Below are 15,962 nucleotides of genomic sequence, written 5' to 3'. Positions count from 1 at the left end.
TTGAAAATTTTCACTAAAAATTCCATTGTGCTCTCAGGGAGATGTTTGATTAGTACATTAAAGATTCCATCGTCACCAGGTGCTTTCATATTTTTGAAATTTTTAATAATTGATTTAATCTCATTCAAGTTAGTTTAAATTATTTCTGCAGGTAAAAAATTCTGGGAAGAAATTAAATCATATTGACGTGTGACTTCATTTTCAATTGGACTCACAAAATTCAAATTTGAGTTATGAACACTCTCAAACTGCTGAGCAAGTCTTTGAGCCTTTGGTTCATTGGATACAAGAAAACGTTCACCATCTTTTAGAACTGGAATAGGCTTTGAAGGTTTCTTAAGAATCTTCGACAACTTCGAAAATGGTTTTGAATATGGTTTCAATTTTTCAACTTTAGTCTCAAAATTTTGATCAATTATTGATGAATCAAATTTCACTTGAGCCTTTGAAACAGAATAATTCCTGGCATCAACAATTGCACATTTTAATGCTTCCAAAGCGGAATCAATATTCACTTCGTTTTGCAAATCAAGCTCATTATTGAAATTTCTCTCAATATGAGTTTTGTATCTTTCCCAATTAGCCTTGTTATAATTAAAAACAGAGCTCATAGGGTTTAAAACTGATTTATGTGATAAAGAAAAAGTTATTGGAAGATGGTCAGAATCAAAGTCAGCATGTGTGATCAAATCACTACATACATGACTTTGATCTGTTAGCACCAAATCAATTGTTGAAGGGTTTCTTACAGAAGAAAAGCATGTAGGACTAATCGGAGACAAAATAGAATAGTATCCTGAAGAACAATCATTGAATAAAATTTTGCCATTGGAATTACTTTGAGAATTATTCCATGAACGATGTTTAGCGTTAAAATCGCCGATTATGAAAAATTTCGAACGATTTCTGGTGAGTTTTTGTAAATCACCTTTAAAATAATTTTTGAGCTCGCGTGTGCATTGAAATGGTAAATATGCTGCGGCAATAAATAAAATCCCAAGTTCAGTTTGAACTTCAATTCCCAAAGTTTCAATAACTTTCGTCTCAAGATGGGTAAGAGCACGATGTTTGATTCGGCGATGAATAACAATTGCAACTCCACCGCCGGAACCCTGAATCCTATCAAATCTATGAACCACGTAATTGGGATCATATTTTAATTTTATGTTAGGTTTCAAAAATGTTTCAGTAATAATGGCAATATGCACATTATTTACTGTTAAAAAATCAAAAAGCTCATTTTCATTGGCCTTCAATGAGCGAGCATTCCAATTTAATATTTTGATCGGTTTATTTAAAATCATTGCTGAATTTTAAATTAGAAACAATTTTAATAGTAAAATTTGTGCCTATTTGAATGGCTTCAAACATTGATTTTGCCTGCAACATGGCGTTCATAAGATCGAACATTGCCTGTTGCAAAAAAGAAAGTTTACCTGCCGTAATAGGCCCCAGGCAGTTGACATTAGAAAAAATATTTTCGGTTGCAATATTAGCTGGAGTGATAGGTGTACAATTCTTTTCTAGCGTGTTTTGCTTACCCATATTAACGGTCATTTTCGAACTACCAACACTAGGCGGTATAATGTTCGAACTACCTGTAAGCTGTGCATAAGTTAAACGGGTATGCAAAGGAGTAGGTAAACTATGCGCCACTGGTACGCTTGGAGAATTTTGTTTTGAAGTTGGTTTTAATTGAGAAATTGAATTTTGTTTACCTTGCCTTGCCTTAACAATTGCTAAACGGACTGGGCATTGATAAAAATTTGACATATGGTTGCCGTTACAATTCGCACAGCGAAAATTTTTACTCTCTTTCACAGGACATGTGTCCTTTTTGTGAGAAGAGTCTCCACAATTAAGACATTTTTGGTCCATGTTACAGAATTTGGAACCATGGCCATAACGTTGGCAAGTACGGCATTGGGTGATATGCTTTTCACCTCCGCCATATTTCCTATAAATTTCCCACTTTACACGCACATTATACAAAGCATGTGCTTTTTCAAAAAATTTTAAGTTGTTAACCTCATTGCGGTTAAAATGAATTAAATAATTAACAAGGGAAATTCCACTTCTCTGACTGTTTTCGCCTCGTGATTTTTATTTCATTAGAATTACTTGGGTAGGGGCTATACCAAGTAATTCTGTTAAAGTAAGTTCGATCTCATCAACGGTTTGATCGTTGGTGAGACCTTTCAAGACAACCTTGAACGGCTTGGCGTTCTTGGTGTCATATGTAAAAAATTTGTACATCTTGTCAGTTAAATACTGAACAAGACGATCACGACCCTTTACTGAGTCGGCTAATAAGCGGCATTCACCTCTACGGCCAATTTGATAGGTAACTTTAACGTCAGAAACAAACGTTGAAAGTTCCTTTTTGAATATATTAAATTCAGAAGAAATAGTTACCACAATAGGTGGAACTTTCTCCTCTTTTAAAGATTTTATATTTTGTATAGTTTCATTATTAATAACTTCCATTTCACCAGCTTCTTGCTCAGGCAAAATATCAAAAGGATTGTCACTACAGACACTCGAAGTGTCAGAAAGAGATGCCTCTCTTTTCCTCCCCGCAGCGATGCGAGGTTTCTTTTTCCGTCCAGCCATTTCAGGGGATACGAAAAAAGTTAAAACAAATGTTAAATTCAAAAGTAGGTAGTCTTGAGAAAGACTGATGGGAAATAACTTTCAGGTAGTCTTTAAAAGACACACTGACAAAACACAAACTTTGAAGCTATAGGCAGTCAAAGACCAGTCCACTAGCAACCGAAGAATCGTCTGATCTGTAGGACAGTTCAAGACGCACTGACGAGTGCAATCTTCAAACGGGCTATTGTTAGCCGAAGTTTGATGGTATGAATTTGCTGCTAGTATTTGACACTTCCATCAGTTTAGCGAATTTCATGATCATAAATTGAAAAGGGCTGAATGTTTTTAATATTGTTTTAAATTTGCAGAAAGTGATAAAGTTTGACATAATTAAAATTTCATAAAGATTTGTTTATTATTTTCTTGTTTATCACTTATTTTATAACTTTTCATTGATACATTTTGTGATTTTTGTCCAAATTTATATTTTATCCTTACAAATTGAGTTCGATATCATAAATTTTCATTATTGGGGTGTCATGGTTATGATTAAAATAATCCTGGATGAAATTTCAACTTCAAAAATAAAAACTAAAAAAATCTGCTATCGCTTCCTTTACTAAAGTGACAATTTGCGCAGTTTTGCGCTACAGCGGACAATATGCATTTGAAAGCTTACGTTTTTACCTAAATTTTGAATGTAGTCACAACCGTGGCAAACTGCGGCAACTAAACTTTTTAGCTACCTTTCTACAAAAAATCACGTTTTTTAAATGTTTTTCTAGTGTCAGGCTTACTATGACCAAATTTTGCAATATCTAATGAAAAGGGTTTGTTTTGCACAATATTTACAACAACTTTTCCTTTGACGTCAAACAAATCCAAGCAATCATTGAAGCTACAGAGCGTTTCAAAGTAATGAACTTTAAAAAAAAAAGACAAAAAACGTCAATTCGCCAAGCTTTGAAAAGTCATAAAAAAAATTCAGATTTCATGATATTGCGCCCAAATTTTGGATTTAGACACTTGAATGTTATAGCAATAAAGGAAAAATATTATGAAACAGCTAACGATAAATTTTTTTTTTGGCTGATGGCCAGCGATTCCCCACTGTGCGATGGCTCTCCGGCGAGACAGGGAATTGGTGTGCGGGCCTCACAAGCCACCATCGTAAAATACTCACAAGTGATCGAGGAACACAGAAATTCGGACTGGAACAATCGGCATAAATCTACGCGACGAAAACGGACTAACGATTGGAATGGAACATGGAACTGCTGATCTCCAAGATAGCACAATAATGCGATGCGAGCACAATTTCCGAAGTATTGGAATCCCGCAGGTTCGACGTTGTAGCACTTGTGCTGGAAGGGCTCAATGGTACGTACGTTCCGGGGTTTCTGGGATGGTTATGCCATTTACTAGAGCTGCGGCAACACACATGAGCTGGACACAGCTTTTATAGTAAATGGGTGGTGGCCAATCAGCCCTCGAATGTGCAGGTTGAAAATCAAGGGCCGGTTCTTCAACATCACTATCATAAACCTGCGCAACCCTCACCTCGGGAGTATAAATTCTACGCGGAGTTGGAGCGTAAGTACGACTACTTCCCAAAACATGATATCAAGATCGTCATCGAGGATTTCAACGCTAAGATCGGCCAGGAGAAGGAGCACAAACCGGCGATTGAAAGGTTCAGCGTACACCAGCTGACCAACGAATTGGGTCCAACACTTATCGACTTTGCCGCCTCCAAAAACATGGTCGTATGGTACGTAGTACCAGCTTCCAGCACAAATCAGATAGAAACACAGATCGACCACGTTCTGATTGATTGTTGACGTCTGATCCTATAGGAGCGCTAACGTTGACTCGGACCACTACCTGGTGATGGTTAAGATGCATTCAAAACTCTCCGTTATTAACAACATTTGGTACTGACACCCGCACCGGTCAGATCTCGTGCGACTGAAGCAGCCAAACGTCGCCGAAAACTACGCGCATTCGCTCGAAGCTGCACTTCCGTATAAGGACCATCTGGAGGAAGCTCCTCTCGAGGACTGTTGGAACACTATCCAAACAGCAATCAAAAGCGTAGCGGAGAACATCATGTGGGACGAACGCAACGAAACAAGTTGTTCGACGACGAATGTAGGAGGGTGATTGATGAGAAGAACGTCTTCGGGCGGCTAAGGTTCGCAGTGCCACTTGTCAGAACGTAGAAAGACACAGACAGAAAAAGATGTAGCGAACGCAAATCTTCCAGGTGAAAAAATGCCGCCTGCAGGCTTCCGTAGAGGCTCTGTGCCGCGAGCCAAAATGTGCCGGGATAAAGATGGTAGTACTCTGATGGACAATCGTGAGGTGACCGAAAGGTGGAAGCAGCACTTCGATAAACGCCGAGGACCATGACGGCGAAAAAAATGGTGCGACAAACGTAGTGGACGTGTCAGCCTTAACGATAGGCAAAGTTAATGATTTCAAGAATTTGGGATACAGCACAGCTATCAGAGGAGTGGACACGGGGTTATCTGCCCTATCTATGAGAAAGGCGATAAACGGCAGATCCTCCAGAAATGACGTGAATACAGAACCATCGACTTCAAAGCCGCGTATGACAGTACCGACCGAACAGAACGCTATGGAAGGTCATGGACGAAAACGGCTTTCCGAGGAAGCTGATAGGACGGATTTCGGGTTGATTGCCGGGTCCATTCGAATTCCGCAGGTGGCTTCGACAGGGTGATGGTTTCTCCTGCCTCCTATTCAACATTGCGCTACAGGGTTTAATCAATCCAGCGAACATCAACACGTAGATAACGATTCCCAACAAATCCAGTCAATTTGTTTGCTTTGCTGGTGACATGGTCATTATCGACAGAACAGCTGCGGCGGTGGCACCAGTACACCAGACTAAAACAAGTAGCAGCTAGGATTGGGTTACAGATAAATACGTCTAAAACGAACTTTATGCTAATCAGTGGAACCGAAGCCGACCGAAAACGCCTAGGCAGTAGCATTACGATGGACGGCGATGAGTTCGAGATAGTCGACGAGTTTGTCTATCTTGGCTCACTGGTAATTTAGGACAATGATACCAGTCGTGAGATCCGGAGTCGTATTATCAGCGGAAGTCGTGCCTACTAGGGATTCCACACGCAGTGACGGTCTAACAGATGCTATACGGATATGCTGGACAGGGCATGTTGCAAGAATACCGGGCAAATGCCCTGCGAAGATAGTGTTTGCCTCGAAACCGGTAGAAAGAGGACGACCAAGGGTGCAGCGGCAACATGGGTAGACCAGGTGAAGCGAGATTTGGCGGGAAGTAGACGGTATCCCGGGGATTAGGGAGCGGCAGCCAATAAGCGAGTGAATTGAAAAAAACGTTGTAATCAGGCCATGTCAATATGATGGAATGCCTAATAAATTGAATTAACCACATTTCAGTGTTTTTATTTGATTAAAATGACGTAAAGTTTAGGTTTCACAATATTAAACAACTTTTCAGAAAAAAATCGCCTTGAAAAAAACATGAAATGTATTATTTTCCTCAAACACGCCTTTTCCCTCCAGAATGCCTCTTTTTAGAGAATTCCTACATATAAACGCAGGATGGCCACCCAACCGGGAAAAAAGCTGGAATTGTTTAGAACAGGGAAAAACCGGGAATTTCACCGAATATTACATCAGTTGAGTACCGTAAGCCGTAATGAGATTGTGTCAGTGGGGTGAGATTGTGCCATTCAAACCTATTGTTTGTCAGCCAAAGTAGGCAACGTATGTGATTTTTTTGAGGATGCGAAAAATGAACACGGGCTGAGGGTGTGATTTAGACTTAGAAAAAATTTCCCTCGTCCAAACGACGATGCAATTGTGAAGGGTGATCGATATTGGTCTTAGGGAAAAAACCTCTCCCAGTAGTTTAATTGGCCAAAACACCATACCGGAGACAGTGCAGATTGCGGGTTCGTGTCGAATTCTGGACGAGGGAAATTTTTTCTAAGTCTAAATTACACCCTCAATCCGTGTTCATTTTTCGCATCCTCGAAATCACATACATTGCCTACTATGCAACTTAAATAGAGATTTTTATGTTCTGACCGGTCTTGACCAAAAATGCGATCCCTTCCCCGTAAAAGGGGGAGGATCATGTGAAGGCAACGTGTTATTGTATCTTTGAGTATCGCTTACACTCTTGATATTTCATTAAACAGATTGCAAATAAGTCAATCTAACGTCGAGATAATCCTATTTTAGTAGTATACTGCCGTAAAACGCATATCAGTCCCATCTAAATTTTCGTCGATTTTGAGTTATAACCATCGGAGGCTAGAATCGGCAATGCTTTACAAAATAAATGTGAAAAATAACATAGTTTGTTCTGAAAAATTTTCAAAAAATATCAGGTCAGTTTGACCTATCTTAAAAGTAATCGCATACCAGTCCCACAATGAATATTATAAAAAATAACGCTTATATTCAAAGTTCAAATTCTTTTTTCCATGACATTCTATTCTTTCTTGTTAATGTTGAATAAAACTACACGAAAAAATAAAAAAAAGGTCATCAAAAAGAACCAGATCCAAATTGAGACAATTTTCAACAAAGCTATCTTCATATGCGTAACAAGCACGAGGATATTTTACACGAGGACGAGGATATTTTACACGAGAATAAACAATATTTTTGCACTTTAAGAATGATTCTCTTCAAGCAAAATTAACAAGTTTGATAACTATAAACAGCGACAAACTGATTCATTCTCAGTGGTCATAAAGACTGGGATTGTGAAACGATTATTTCACACGCTGTAATGCAAAATAATCGCATATTAGTCCCACTATAATTTATTCGATTGTAATTGTTATAAACTGACTTGTTATGAAACGAAAGTAACATAAACATTAAAATCCATCAATCTGAGAAGAAAAAACATTAATATTCCGAGCGGATCGTATTTTATTGAATTATTCGAGATCTTTTATCGCATTTTTCTCCGTTCGATGATTTCGCAGATGGGACTGATATGCGTTTCACGGCAGTATAGGGGAATTGAGGCAGAATTAACATGTTGCTGATATCAGATACCTACCAATCTATTTCTGAGGATTTTTTACACAATATAAGACATAATTAGACTATCACTTCTAGACATTGGGCGTCGTACACAAATTCCGTAACGCTAAAAACCCGGATTTTAGACCCCCTCCCCCCTATGTAACGATAAGTAACGTTTAGTATGACTCCCCCCCTAAAATTACGTAACGCTTAACCCCCAACAAATTTTGATTTCGAAGCAAAATCACAGTTACGTAACTGTTTCAACTACCCCCTCCTCCCTATGTCACAATAAGTATCGCAAACTCAACTCCCTCCCCCCTTAATGCGTTAGGTAAATTGTGTACGACGCCTTGGCGCATTACCATTTAAGCTCTATACGCTCGATGTTATTTTGCTTTGTGAAATATACTAGAACCATATACTAGAAACCCAAACCGTTTTCGTAGAATCTCCGTTTTGAGCTCAGTTTTTGTCCGATTTAAGATCTGTTTTTTTAAAGATGGGTAAAAAGACGCTTATATTATTGATTATGTGTTGGTCCAGATAAATTTTCAAGAAAAAGTAGCTTGCTTTAGTAAGGCCCACACACCCAGAAAGTTTAATTGAATTCTGAGTGAGTGCTGCAAATATCTGGTCGAGTTGGCGCGAAATCGATCTGTTTACTATCCAAGCTAAAAATTCTCGGATTAATTTCTGAGGAAATACTTCTCTAACAACTAATATTTAGATTTCAAAATATTACAGCCCAAGTAACACACAAAACATGTTAGAAAATAAGTAACAACTAAAGTAGTCATATAAGTGTACTACAAGCGCAATTGAAAACTTGTGTTATTATATTGTGTTTGAAGTTGTTTTTCATCAGTAATACAACCGCATTTCGAAAACAAGCTCTTTTTTCTGGTTTTGGAGATGTTTTTAATAACATGAGTTCAAGAATGACAATCACTATCACTTGGTCTTTTCGTAAGACATTACACAATCTAATAACAAAACTACGTACCTGTAGAATGCTTTTCCTTCGTACAGTAGTCGAAGCATTCAACACCTAACTCAAAATTACTTGATCAAATTATTATTTAAATTATATGAACGATTTCTATATTTATTCGAAGCGGTTTTGACGCGCCATCAAAAGATAAACAAAACGCTTGCAGTGTAACCAATATCTCTTTAGATTTTTGTTATTGTACATCTAACAACGTTTTCTAGTTTTGTTAGATTTCATATTCAGATAACGTTGAAACTATGCGAAAACAATTTCAATATTCAAGCGAAAGGAACAACTCTTTTTGAATGGTTGAATATTAATTTTTGTCATCATTTTATTATCAATTAAAACTGCCACTGATAAAAGAAATTGCCGATCTAGTTGCACTGCGCAGACACAACTCATTTGCGCATGCGCTGGTTAACAGTTGTCATAGCAACAGATTTGCGCATTGCCGTATTAGTACTCGAGATGTATTTTGCCACTTAATTATATCAAGTTGGCTTGCTTTCATGCAGTTATCGGTACTTGTTCTACTAGCCTTCATGTTTTGCGCTTTTCTGGTGATATGGATGTCATGGAATAGGTAACGTCAACTATTCTATACCAACGTGTGTTACTTGGGAGACTCTGTAATTGTTAAAAAAATACATCGTAATTGCCTAATTTTACGTTGTTTCGAGATGTCACTTTCAATGGAATAAATAAATTTAAATTTAAACACAATATCTCGTATAACCCCTTTTATACCTTTCATACCACAACACCATTGAAGGCGGTGGTAACCGATTGACAACAGCAGTTTGACCTTATTTGCTATGCACGTTCTGCGTTGTCATCATCTGATAATCGTCGTCTAATCGAACACTGCTCATGCCTGGTAGCAATAACATGAATGAGTGAATTGTTTGTCTTCAATGTTATTGCACCGAACAATGCATTTTCAGTTGCACTTGCAAATGTACTACATTTTATTCGATTGCCCTTCTTGTATTGCTTCATTTCTCGGATTCGAGTCAACCGACCGGTTGTTTATGTTACAAGAATGAAAAATAAATCATAGAAAAATATACACAAGTTTGCTTCTCCTTCTGTTGAACGTATATGAATGATAGAAACCCTTCCCAAGCTGTAAATCACGAATAAGTCTTGAATTTTGTTATTCAAATTAATTTCAATCGATTCCGGTTACTGCAGACTTTCTCCGACATTGTCTCATTTCACCGGTTTTCTTGGTAATATTAAGCAAGGGTTACGGACGAGAAGTAGATATTCTACTGCATTTACCGCTTGGGCAATCAATTCACGGTTCCTCCAGCAGTATCATATCCAATACGGTCGAAATGAAAAATACGCTTAAATTATGCATTTATTGTTGTTTGGAAGTTGCTGATGCCTTCACTACGCTCGCTCGGGACCTGAATGAACGTGTATGTTATTTCAATGCACAAATTGTATATAAATAATACAAATTTCAACTTTTCCGTTTTGGTAAATGTTTCGTTTGCTATTTCTGTTTGTTTTCGCTGCAGCGACCGTGCACATGTCAGCGAAAGAAGAAACGGTGCTACTGCTTCCGGCCGCATCGCAATGAAAATTGGCTTTTCTCGCGCTACTCGACCGGCTGGAAATGCGGGCTACATGCAGATTGGACCGAACTGACCGGATGCGTCGATCAGGAGCTGGACAAGAACGAAGGCGAAACGGCCAAGCGACGATACTTCTACATTACTCTGCTGCGTGAACCGATCGCTCGCTATCTATCCGAGTTCCGACACGTGCAACGCGGGGCAACTTGGAAGAACTCTCGGCACTGGTGTCTCGGGCGGACAGCCACACCGGAAGAGCTGCCACCGTGCTATAATGGTAAGTGTTGAGATGGGAATTTATCTTTGCTTTGATGTGATTAATTTATCATGACGACTTTCATCGACGCTCTTTGTGTCGACTGCCAGCTGGAAACGTCTTGACACCGGGTATTTGCTGTGATAAATTATCAATTGTCTTTTATTTTTGGTTTTAATAATTGTGGAAACGCATTCGATAAGGTCCTGAATTTTAATGTGTGTGGTATTGTTGGCCGAGCGATGAATGAGAAGTCGCCACTGTGGTGCAGGCAATAATTGTACGTTACTTTCATGACCCACGTTTTGAAATTTAGTTTCAATAACTTTCAAGGAAATTACAGCTTTTCTACCGTGTAACTTCAATCTATTCTGAAATAAAATATTTCATTCGTTGATATGCTCAATGCTTTGAACACATTGGATTAACACGTGAATATTTTTTTAGAAATACCGTCGACATGTACAGTAACTAGTTACAGAGAACTTTAATGCGGTTAGATTTGGACAGTGATATGCAGATATGCTACAGACTTGCTTGCATCATGGAGTCGAAGCACTTACAAATCATTAAGCATTTTTAATAATGCTAAACAAGCAACGAGAATTTTGGTTGTTCAAGTTAATTGGCTTGCTGATGATTTTTTTTCAATTACAGTGCTCACCATGAGGCACTAGATATAATTCGCTCCGTAAAACATTAATTCGTATTGTGCCGTGTCAAATAGATGTTGTGAACAAAAAAAAATTACAGTGCAGTGCTTCGATTTTATCAACAGTCGTTTCTATCACTACTCGCCAAATTCACACTCGATTTTTTTACGCTTTTTTTCGTTTTGATCACGCTTTTTTGAAAAAAAAAATCTTAATAAAAAATAATGTACTTGTGAACTTAGTTGATTAGATTAATTTTTTGTGGCAATCAAGTGTCATATCTGTTACAATTTATTCTTGTCATAATTTTGAGAAAAATGAACCGTGACATGCGTATTTCATTGACTTTGGAAAAATTACGTATATTATTCGAGCAGTTGAGAAAGAAAACCAGTTAACAGCTCAAATAACCCTACAGTTTGGTGCTCACAGAACGTGGATTTAAAAATTATAAAATCTAGTGGTCCCACAACTCCACATAAACAAGCATTAGACTCTCCTTACTATGCTGAAGAATGAGCAGTACAAATTATTTTGTTATTGCGCATGTAATTGCCGGGAGAAAGTTCGCGAAAATGCTACGGAGAAAAATATTATAAACTATTTTTTTATGTTTATTCATTTGCATCTTGAACTTATATTCAATTGAACTATGAAAGTGCATCATTTTGCTCAAAATATCATAAATTTCAATTGAATCCAACACAAAAAATCCAATTTTTATCATTTCGCAAAAATTACGGTTTCGACAAATTTACGGTTTTTTTGGCCGTGATAAAATCGAAAAAGCTCTGTATATGAGTACATATCTGGAATCTTTCATAGAAAAAAAATTTCCACATATGAAATATGTGTAATTCAGCTGCTTCCCTACCACAGACTTTTTCTTTATACTTCAGCTATTCGTTCAAAATCAATGCATTTATCGATCAATTTTACTCTGATTTAATATGGAAATGCCTAAATTTTCTTTGTGTTTTTAGTAGGCATGGCGTTGAATCGAGTTTCAAGTGTTAAAATCGCAGGCGTTGATGTCGTGACAGTAAATTTTTTTTTTATCGAATTGAATTGTCGTAGGAGTGAAAGATATAAACATCGGTACAAACGGGCTTCTTCTAATCTGGTTGTGATCTGAGTCGACGTGGTGACGTTATCCACTCACAATCAACCAAAACTGATCTAGATTCAATCCTCCGGAGATTTTTTGAGGCGAAAAATCTCTGGGTTCTTCTATCGCATAGAAAAGTGAAGCCGTTGGTACCGGTCCGTTAGTTAAGTTAAGTTGGTACCGGTCCGTTAGTTAAGATTCTAGTTGGAGTCGCTTCCCCGGCTGTCGGGAATTTACACAATAGTGGCGGAAATAGACCGACGGAAAATAAGCAGAAATAAAAAAAATCGTAACCTAACCCATTCCCGGCCTGACATTCAAACTTTGATTCGAGTTCAACAATTATACTTGAAAATTTGCACGACGATACTATTCAGCATCGTTAGAGAATAGATTGAAGTTTAATATGCAGTACAGTTTATGTTAATTATGCATATAGCTGATTAGTAATAAGAGTTTAAAGTTCATTGTTTGAGGTAAAAACTAATTTTTCTCCACCGGGAATGAGTTAAGCTTAAATCCGCTTGAGAAAATGTCTTGAGGCCAGAAATTTCAGAAATTGATTTTGAGGAATTTGCGTTTTCAAAGATCAGAGGCAACGAAAAGAATTTAAAATTCAATTCAAAATACATCAAATAGTATTCTAGAGGCTTAAAAATGCAGAGCCTGTCTTTGTTTTTTTCTCAAATTGCTTGCATTATCCTCAAAAATCAGAAAGACATATTTTCCAAATAAAAAAGTCAAAACTATAAGGGTATGGCCCTTATTCACCTAAAATAAACTTGGAACAATACCACGTAAGGATAACAATGGTATCAAATTAGTCCTGAATCCACTGAAAATATTTTATCGTTATTCTCTGCACGCACATTTCGTAAACATGAAATTCGTAAATTGTACAGCACTTTTGCTGGATGTATAGAACATTCGTACTGCAAGTTATCGAATAGAATTGCAACTTTACGCATAATTTGTACAATTCACGAATGTACATTCATACAAACATGGATAATAACGAGCAAAAAAAAACGGAAGCACGAGTATTTACTTGAACGAAATTTTTGTGTTCTGTTATTTTTGATTTCGTATAATGTACATGTTATTGCATAAGCTTACTAATTTTTCATACTATTTACATTATGCAGCGTTTGTTTGTACGATTGATTGCGTTCATTTCTTGAACCTTTCGTTACGTATACGAATAGAGATCTGCAACCATTTTGACAGTTCTGACGAAAGTACCTTCATTTATAATACTCATTAAAGATATACCGAGGCAATAACTGAGCGTCAAGAGATCCTTAAGAAAACGGAAAAAATATTTTGAACGACAGAAATACTCACAATTGTTTATAATTCAGCTCACAATTGCCATGAAGCTTTTACAGAGACTAGAAAAAGATAAAAAATATGTTCAAATGATTCTAAAGCTCTTCGATAAAAGTCGGCAATCAGATTTTAATTTAAAACATAAAAAAAATTAATTAAATTATAAAAGTAATAAATTCAATTTTTTTAAATAGATTTTTGCTGAAAATTTCGAAATTTATAACGCGGATTCAGAAAACACAAAACAAACTTCTTCTTCAGCACAAAAAGGCAAAAACTGTTTCTAAGTAGCAATGAAATTGTATTAAAGCCTAAAAGAAACTAACAACATCAATTTAAAATCAATTTCAAAACTGAATCTAGAAGGGTGTGTGAACACCAGAAAATGGGTAATAATTAGGTTGAAAAATGCAAAAATTTATTCTTAAACAAATTTAAAATTGCCAGAAACGGCTATTTCGCTAATTGCAGATTTAGGCAAGGCGAAAAAATATCTCGATTCGGGGCCAAAAAAATGTGCTCTAATTATTTTAAAAACTCTGAAAAAAAAACTCTCATTCACTAAAAAAAAATATATGAAAATTTTTGTAAAGTCCAATAAATTTTTTAAAGTCAATTCAATTTAAAATTAAGTTTCAAAAGAGAAAATGCTGTCAGAAATGAAGAATTTAGCTAAAAAGTTGCTAAATTTAAGTCTGACGAAAATTCCAAAAAAGAAACCCTATAAAAGATTCCAAATTGAATTTAAAAAAATCCACAATCATATTTAAAATTCAATTCAGAACTAGTGAAAAATTATTTTTATATTTTATTTTTAAATAAGCACAAATAAGGACAAAATCAACAATTGATGAAATTTCTCAAGGCTTGAAATGATAGAAAATAATTTCAAAATTTGTCGTTTCCGAAGCTCAACAGCAGCCAGAACAATTTTGAATTTAATTCTAAATTTGTAAAAATATATATAATAAAGCTTTGACTTTTTCAAACCTGCTCTACAAAACGCGAAAATCGCAACCAAAGAGTGCAGAAAGTTACAAATAACGCTTTAGTTAAACAGTTATTTAAACCAGTAATTGATTTACGTAAAAATTGTTCCAAAGAACGGTTCAAAATGAATTATAAATATATGTGAAAATATTCTGAAACATGAACAAGTTGATTCTAAATGATATCTTGATTTTAGCTGAATGAAGTTATGGAAATTTTGAGAGAATGACATTTTCTGCACGTTACTTGTTTCGGAAAGCCCCAAGTGTGCCCTTTCTACTAAACATAAGATTACACCAGATAATCCCTCGTTTAGGATTTACACAATGGGCCGAGTTGCATTCCTCAGCCATGAAAAATCGAAAAATCAACAGCAAATAGATGTTGGCCGAAGTAGTTAGCCTTTTTCAAGTTTTGAAATGAAATAATGATATTAAAAACAAAATTCTCTCACAAATTTATTTTGGCAATAAATAAAAGTGGTTGAACTAATGTGTTTTTAAACCGGGAAAAACATCAATTTTTAACCGGGAAAAAACCGGGAATTTGAAATTGGAAATCTGCTGGCCACCCTGATATAGGCTCGGAAACTACTGAACCGATTGGCGTGAAATTTTGTATATAGGGGTTTTAGGGGCCGAGAAAGGTGACTAAGATAGTTCGAGACCCCTCCCTTTTTCGGAAGGGAGTGGTTCCATACTAATGAAATACAAATTTATGCACATCTCGAAAACTAACCAATCAAATGGAACCAAATTTGGCATGTGGATGCTTTTAGGAGTATCAAATATCTTGATATTGGTTTGACACCCTTCCCTCTTCTGGAAGGGAGGGGTTTCCTTACAAATGGAATACTTATTACTGCACATCTCGAGACCTAACCAAGTAAATGGAACCAAATTTGGCAGGTGGATGTTTTTAGGGGTAACAAATATATCCATAATAGTTTGACACCCCTCCCTTTTTTATAAGGGAGGGGTCCCATACAAATGAAACACGAATTTCGCACAGCTCGAGAACCAATCAAGCAAACACAACCAAATTTGGTATGTGAATGTTTTTAGAGGTAACAAACATGTCCATAATGGTTCGACACCCCTTCCTCTTCTGTTCCACAAACAGGGGTTCCACAAACAAATGAAACACAAATGTCTGCACATTTCGAGAACTAACCAACTAAATGGAACAAAATTTGGCATGTGAATGTTTTTAGGGGTAACAATATATATATATATATATATATATATATATATATATATATATATATATATATATATATATATATATATATATATATATATATATATATATATATATATATATATAATGCTAAGACACCACTCCCTCTTCCTATCCCATACAAATGAAACACAAATTTCGCACAGTT

The 15,962-nt window shown here is 36.3% G+C and overlaps 1 protein-coding gene across 1 annotated transcript in view; it reads left to right on the top strand.

The window, feature by feature from the left end:
• LOC129726853 (heparan-sulfate 6-O-sulfotransferase 1) overlaps window positions 1-15,962 on the top strand; it is a 75,234-nt gene that overhangs the window by 24,342 nt on the left and 34,930 nt on the right. The window contains exon 3 of the mRNA XM_055684009.1: window positions 10,183-10,516. Coding sequence (XP_055539984.1) covers window positions 10,183-10,516 — 334 coding nt within the window. The remainder of the gene's footprint in view (window positions 1-10,182; window positions 10,517-15,962) is intronic.

The sequence above is a fragment of the Wyeomyia smithii genome, chromosome 3, assembly GCF_029784165.1.
Source record: "Wyeomyia smithii strain HCP4-BCI-WySm-NY-G18 chromosome 3, ASM2978416v1, whole genome shotgun sequence".
NCBI classification, from domain to species: domain Eukaryota; kingdom Metazoa; phylum Arthropoda; class Insecta; order Diptera; family Culicidae; genus Wyeomyia; species Wyeomyia smithii.
The sequence above is the reverse complement of the archived record's forward strand: the minus strand, read 5'-3'. Positions and strand labels throughout refer to the sequence as shown.